The following is a 6,754-nucleotide window of genomic DNA, read 5'->3' as shown; positions in this document are numbered from 1 at the left end:
CGTCCACCCGTAGCCGCCCATGGTGTTCTTCCCTGCCCCGTTCACCGGGCGTAACTCGTCCTTCGGGAAGGCATACTTAATGTAGGAGTTAAAGGCGTGCCCTATCATCTCGCGCACGTAGGGCCGCATTTCGGCCTCAATGGGGTGCAAGGCATCGGTGCTGCGCCACGCACCGCCACCCTCTCCCTCATCCTCGCCCACACCTCCACCGGGCCCCCCACCACGCACGCACACGGCCGTCACCAGCAGCAATGCTACCAACAAACAAATGCATGCCGCGGGCCCAGGGCCCTTTTTACCGCCTCCCCCAGAACACATAAATATGCACTTTGCACACTATCTACGCACCCTCACAAAAAAGAAAGCCAGAAAAGAAGGAGCAGTAGCACACACATTTTGACGAGGCAGTGCGTCGTTTCCGGAAAAAAAACACCATGCCCCGACACGCGCAACCAGTCACACTACTTATTCGCAACACCACACCAACACAAACACACACCACAAAAGAAAGAAAGCAGAAAAAATTTCCGGGCGGCTGGCCGAATCCTGAGTTTCTCAATCATAGAAAAAAAACAGATAAGAATGAGAAAGGGATCAACGGAATAAGAATGGATCCATCATATCCTCAAAGTTTAACAACAAGTAAGTGTATATATGTGTATGCATCGTCCATTAGCCACAGTTGTGGCCCGCTCACCCTATTCGGGTTCGATACATATATATTTATTACTTACGAAGTGGCAGACTTTGGGATCCTCCAGACACAAGACCCCGCTGCAAGAGGAGAATCAAAGGAGTGTGGGTGGCAAAATAAAATGAAAATTAACCAGCCGCTATCAATTCCCTGATCCCCTACAAAGTCGTGTTCTTCCCAAAAAATCATAAGATAGAAAAGCGTCATAAAGAAGTGCATTCGTTGTATCAGCATATATAAATTAATTAAGGCAGCCAGCTCTCCCGCGATCACTCTCCTCACAAGCTCCTACAAAAAAATAATTAAAAAATCAAACTGTAATTAATTCATTATTTATTTAGTTTTCCTTTCGCACCACATAAGGTAGCATCCAGAATTCTTGTCATCTAGGGCCCCAATATCGCGACATCTCTCAAAACTAGAAGGGATTTCAGGTGCATCAAAAAAAGATAACGGCAAAGCATCCAAACCCAAATCCTTTTTGGGGTCTTTCCCCTCCACATCCAACAAGTCACAAAGAGTCATGTAGAGATCCAATGTGGTCGAGATGCGGCGCGTTCGCTTCATCAAGTTCTTAAGTGATAATCCCGCCTTGTATCCCTTCATTTGATCAATGCCGGCCAACAACTCACGATGAAAAATCATTCCCACGAACGGCAGAGCCCGTTCCAACTTCCCGGGTGCGGTTAATTCATAGTAAGGACCCATATGATTTCCGTGGTCAGAAAGCATCAAAAGCACATTGGAAGGATCGTCAAAAAAGCCTAGGCCCACCCGAAGCTCTTCAAGAAAAGCGGTAAGTGCATTATCAACGAGGTAAATCACACCATGGGAACCCTCGTGACCTTCAACAAGGTGCAGTACATGAAAAAAGTGGAATGCATCATCCTGCAGGGCTAAAGAAGCATTTTGCGACAGATTACCTTTTGGATGTCGTTTTTCTCGTCGTCGTCTTCTTAACGGTCGTCCCAAAAGAGATATCGTATAATTTAACACATACTCATGCACATATTGCTGACCTATACATCGTCTCAAGATACTGTTGGCCCCTTGAAAATTTCCCTCAAGCGCCGAATATTGGATGTGACAAAAAGGCCCAAATGTGTGATAGTCTAAATCATTACCATACGGCTCTCCAAACCCAGCACTGTTTGTTTCCTCACCAAATAGCGAAAACATCACATCAAGACAGTCTCCTATCGTATAGGAAGTAACAAGCCGACTGCCATACTTTTTTTTTGCTAACCGAAAGAGATTTGATTCCATAATCTCATGATTTCTGTGCTTCATCATGCCTGCAATATTGCCTGTAAAAAGTGGCACAAGGTTTCCGACCGTGCTGTGAGCCAGTGTTGTGGCGCCCTGCGCCTCCACAAAGACGTGTTTTTTTGACTCATTGTTCCGGAAGTTACGGAGCCAATTGCTGAATTTTGGTAGAGAGCGCCGTACCTCCTGACGGCTCACGGCATCCAACACCAAAACAAGAACGCTGGCTGGGGGAATAACTCCGTTCTTTACCTCCCTTCTCGTCAAATTATGTTCAACTCTCTTGGAATGTCGGATGGGCGGAAATATATGATATTCCTCATAGTCTGAAGAAGGGCAATAAATACTGTAGGCTCCACTCTCCCCCAATGGAACAACCCAAACTTTTTTCGACAACCAACCTTCACGTGCAATTCTTTCACGATCACTCCGAGGCTTCCGTAGGACCGGAATGAGAGAAGAAGGAATAACTTCCACAGATTTAATCACTCCCTTTGAGTCACGTTTAACTAGAACACCCATAGATTCGTGAACTGTCTTGTTCTTACCATAACGCTTCTCTAGAGTTTGATGCCATAGTTGGCTCATCTTAAGCACCTTGGGGAGAACTTCTGTCCCTCCATTCAATTCACTTCGCTCCGGACGTTCAATGTACACAGTCGGTTGCTCATTTCCATCTGGACATATAGGAGATACAATCAAGACCCCCTCTTCTTCGCCAAGAAAGGAGATCCTGTTATTCCCACATTGATCACTGCCAGTAAAAGCATTAAGCAGCCTTCGATGAAAGTATTCTGGAAGAACCCATCCTGTGGCGGCAGTACTCGACAACTGCAGACCTTCAAGTCCACAAAAGTCTACACGGTCCCCCAGCATACCAACTTCCAGGAAGCGCTTTGCGTCGCCTTTAAAAAACGAGGGAGCAATTAGCAAAAAAAACATAATCATCAAGCACCCACATGTCATAGCAATGCGCATCCGCCAAAACGGCAAGCCACAAAGAATAGACTCAACATTTTTTTTATGAACTTTTGAACTCCAAAAATACGGAAAACCTCGACAATTCAGCCCCAATAAAACTGCGCAGCCACAAAAAAACATGATGAAATCAGCCAAAAAACGTGAAAGCAGCAACATGATTTCTTGCGTCTGACGGTGGTGGGCGGAAATCATTAGGTGGACCAAAAAGTGAAGCGCCAGAATAACTGTAAACGGTATAAGAAAAAATTTCCAATGATTTTTCCTCTGCATTTCACCTGAAGCTCCAATCCATCGCGAATTTTCAGATAGAAGAAGAACGGCGTGAGCTGCGATACCCAATGCCACTGAGGAAAATTCCCTTGCAATGCGTATGTTAACAGTAACCCCACGTATAACCATTGCCATCTGTAATAGCATCCCCCATGAGCAAAACAGTAACACCAATGTAAAAAATATTCGCACATATATACCCCGCTGTGACATCCCAAGCTCTAAAAACACAAAAACAAAACCCTCAATCTCACCGGTTGAACGAAAAAAAAAAAAAAAGATAAAAAGGTTTTCATTCATACTTGTCGCCAAAATTAATAATAATAATAATAATAATAATAATAATAATAATAATAATAATAATAATAATACAATTTGAAAAGCATATAGAATTGCCATACTTTATCCCACTTATTTATTTTAAAAAAATACATGTATATAAATAGCAGATGATACTTGGTCAATATAATTATTCTCATCTATAATGGAGAAAGTGCCAACAGTATTTTTTTAATAAGCGGTGAAGCAGAGTTAGTACTTCCAATTCCATCTATTAACCCTGTTAGATTCCGTAAAAGGACATTCTGAAGCACCTCTAGAGTTTGCCACAATTTGTCTCGCTCCTCCAGCAAAAGACCAAGCTGTTCTAATGATATGATCGGAGCCTTCTTCAATAGTAATTCTTCATTAATAGAACACCCTCCGGTAAAATAGCTTTCTTGCTCATCCTTAGACCCTGTTAGGCAATGCTGATGATGTCTATACGCGGCAAGAGTAATCGCCTCATAAGACTCGACCTCCCGTCTCATATCCTCCATTACAGCAAGGCACTCTTGAGGTAACAAAAACAAAGATTCTATATCCAGATTTAAAAAAAAATGAGAGCCATTAGAATCGATATTAAGTTGGGAATTGCGGTTGCATACATGCCGATTTTCCTTGCTTGTTTCATCTAGATGCTCCACATGAAATTTCGGTAACACTTCGCCTTCATCTTCCGAAAAATCAACTGCCCCAGATACAATCGTAGGAAAAGAACCCATTCTTATAGCCTGGCTTTTATTTTTATTTTTTATGTCTTTGACGAACGTAGGATCCTCTCGCATGCTGGTCTCTACTTCGTTATTCTTTGTTTCGTTGTTAGGGACAGGTCCAGCAAAATCGAGCTCCATATACTTCTCTCGAACCATTTTTTGTTGCAACTTCATAGCTCTTGTCGGCCTCACACCTTCCACGTGCCCAGCACCTTCAGAAGTATTGGCGCGTCGCTCAAGTGCCGACCTGGAGTACGTGTTCAGCATCTTCTTCAAAAACTGATACATCCATTTCAGGAGCATGATATGCTCTTGAAGCTTTCCTGCCGCCAAACGCGTTACATCAACTTCTAAAGAAAATTCTTGTGGTACGCAGCCCCGAAGCATAAATTGTAGTGTTTGCATGTTTTTTTCACAGTGTCCACGCTCCTGCAAAGTATCTGAAGAGGGGTCTTGATTGATGCAAGTAACCGTTGTAACTCCCCATTCAACACGACTGAGAAGCAGAGATGCACGTTTTGCTCGTGATTGGGCAATTTTTGCCTCCGGTAGCCCAAGCGCAGTGCAGTTCTCCGCCACACGACTAGTTACAGCATCAACTATGGTGCAATATGCAACACCATCACGCAATGATTCAACACTTGGGTATTGGGCAGTGCAAACGCTATTAATCCACAATAACAGCTCCCCTCTTCCTGAGGGCTGTACTGCCGCCGAAGTTCCATGCATTAAGAATTAGTGCCTGTTTATTTTCGATAAATTATCTGACCCAGAACAATTATTTTCAATTTTTTCTTCCTTCTAGCTTTCCGTTAGCAAATAAAAAAAAAAAAAAAAAGGAGAGTAGTAAGAAAAATAACAAGGCATATGATACAGATTTCCTTTCAATGTTTCAAAAAAAAATAAATAAATAATAAAAAAATAACACCAATCAATAAGCCAACAGCTCATATTGCTCCGACAAACACTACTATAATCTGCTAATTTAATTCCTTCCCATAATAGAAAAAAAAAGTAGAAAATAAGCAAAAAATATCTCTCATAGCTCGTTCAGTAAAAAAATTAAAGCTAAAAAAAAAGTGGAATATTAGCACACGCGATTCTAATAAAAGCATTTAAAAAAAAAAATGGTAATACTGCTGCAGCAACAAACAAAAACAGTTTTGATATCATAAATATTGCCTCACTAAAGTGAAACACTAAAAAAAAAACAAGAATAATCTTCCGGGCAGCTGGCCGGATCCTGAAGTTATATCTATGGAAACCAAACAAGTTAGGGAAAAAGGTTCGTTAGTTAATTGCTTCAATGTTTTCTTTTCATTCAGTATATATAGAATTCTGTGGACCACTAGCATGGTCCTTTGTCCTCACTTAGGATTTGAATATTATTACTTACGAAGTGGCAGACTTTGGGGTCCTCCAACCACAAGACACCGCCGCGTGGTGGGAATCAAAAGGGGGTGGGTGGGATGGCAAAATAAAATTAAAAACTCATCCGGCCTCTATCGGCTCCCTGCCCCTACAAAGTCGCGTTCTTCCCAAAAAGATTCATACGGTAGAGAGTATCATAAAGAATGCATTCATTTATCAGGATGTACATTCATTAATTAAGTTAGCCAGCTCTCCCGTGATCATTCTTTTCACAAGCTCCTAAAAAGCAAAAGAGATAAAATAAAAACAATTCGTTTTTGTTTACTTCCCACAAAAATTTACTCGGCTTTCAGCTGCAATTGATTAGCCGTTCGTCAATATCGGTAGCAATCTCATTCCTTGCATCAGCATTCACTGCCAAAGTCATTGTATTAAAACCCTCTTCGCGAGGGTCGTCATCAATGTCAACTTCGTCATTATTCACTCTCTCAACTACCAAGATAGAGTCACCCCTTTCTTTTTCTACAATGTATGTGCCAGTTTCTCCAATAAACAGGCTGCTGTTTCGAACCTGTTTTACATGTTTTCGGTTCTTTATTGGTAAAGCGTCTCCTCCAACATTTGACCCCTGTAAAATCCATGCAACTTCGCTATGCTGTCCGTGATCTAGCCCGTGGTGTTCCTGTTCGTCTGTTACTCGTAGTCGATAAAATCGCCCAATGATAAGTAATATAACAAATGTCCAAAATCCTGCCCATGTAGCAGCCACAATACAACCCAGGCATTGTAATCCAAGTAGTCTTATACCTCCTCCGTAAAGCAACCCATCCGCACCACCGACGGCTGAAGATCCGGAAAACCCAATAAAAACGGCCCCAACCAATCCGGGTACCCCATGGATGCTGGAAACATCAAGCGCATCATCAATGCGTAATTTGTGTTTGATCAAATAAACAGATACGGTTGCAAAAACTGCAATAATAAAAGCACATACAATAGAGCTGGGTACAGTAATATAGCCAGAAGTAGGAGTAATACCAGCCAAACCTGCAATGGCTCCATTTATCATGGCAATAAGACTCGCCTTTTTGGTTCGCAGCATATGGAAAAAACAGAAAGCAGCAGAACAAACGGCCGC

At 42.1% G+C, this 6,754-nt stretch overlaps 4 protein-coding genes across 4 annotated transcripts, besides 13 other annotated features; all 4 read right to left on the bottom strand.

The window, feature by feature from the left end:
- Tc00.1047053509849.40 (mannosyl-oligosaccharide 1,2-alpha-mannosidase IB, putative) lies at positions 1 to 318 on the bottom strand (the record flags this gene model as incomplete). The annotated part of the gene is made up of 1 exon (XM_799732.1): positions 1 to 318. A coding segment is annotated over one exon (318 nt), but the record flags the coding sequence as incomplete, so codon positions are not given.
- Positions 1 to 3,474: a sequence feature (heterozygous, non-Esmeraldo-like haplotype).
- Positions 171 to 222: a sequence feature (G-rich).
- Positions 717 to 984: a mobile genetic element.
- Positions 1,028 to 3,610, bottom strand: Tc00.1047053509849.30 (uncharacterized protein; the record flags this gene model as incomplete). Its single annotated transcript, XM_799731.1, has 1 exon — positions 1,028 to 3,610. One exon carries the CDS (start codon positions 3,608 to 3,610, stop codon positions 1,028 to 1,030), a length of 2,583 nt encoding a protein of 860 aa, XP_804824.1.
- Positions 3,475 to 4,886: a sequence feature (areas merged during assembly that could not be assigned to a particular haplotype. This can correspond to areas where the two haplotypes were merged or to regions with more than two copies in the genome that were merged during assembly.).
- Positions 3,527 to 3,582: a microsatellite.
- Positions 3,691 to 4,974, bottom strand: Tc00.1047053509849.20 (hypothetical protein, conserved; the record flags this gene model as incomplete). The annotated part of the gene is made up of 1 exon (XM_799730.1): positions 3,691 to 4,974. One exon carries the CDS (start codon positions 4,972 to 4,974, stop codon positions 3,691 to 3,693), a length of 1,284 nt encoding a protein of 427 aa, XP_804823.1.
- Positions 4,887 to 5,487: a sequence feature (haploid, non-Esmeraldo-like haplotype).
- Positions 5,063 to 5,083: a sequence feature (AT_rich).
- Positions 5,140 to 5,170: a sequence feature (AT_rich).
- Positions 5,461 to 5,897: a mobile genetic element.
- Positions 5,488 to 5,851: a sequence feature (areas not merged during assembly with more than two copies in the genome that could not be assigned to a particular haplotype).
- Positions 5,852 to 5,897: a sequence feature (areas merged during assembly that could not be assigned to a particular haplotype. This can correspond to areas where the two haplotypes were merged or to regions with more than two copies in the genome that were merged during assembly.).
- Positions 5,898 to 5,903: a sequence feature (areas merged during assembly that could not be assigned to a particular haplotype. This can correspond to areas where the two haplotypes were merged or to regions with more than two copies in the genome that were merged during assembly.).
- Positions 5,904 to 6,754: a sequence feature (heterozygous, non-Esmeraldo-like haplotype).
- On the bottom strand, positions 5,966 to 6,754 carry Tc00.1047053509849.10 (ammonium transporter, putative; the record flags this gene model as incomplete). Its single annotated transcript, XM_799729.1, has 1 exon — positions 5,966 to 6,754. A coding segment is annotated over one exon (789 nt), but the record flags the coding sequence as incomplete, so codon positions are not given.

Source organism: Trypanosoma cruzi, genomic scaffold (assembly GCF_000209065.1).
Source record: "Trypanosoma cruzi strain CL Brener 1047053516485 genomic scaffold, whole genome shotgun sequence".
Lineage (NCBI taxonomy): Eukaryota > Euglenozoa > Kinetoplastea > Trypanosomatida > Trypanosomatidae > Trypanosoma > Trypanosoma cruzi.
The sequence above is the reverse complement of the archived record's forward strand: the minus strand, read 5'-3'. Positions and strand labels throughout refer to the sequence as shown.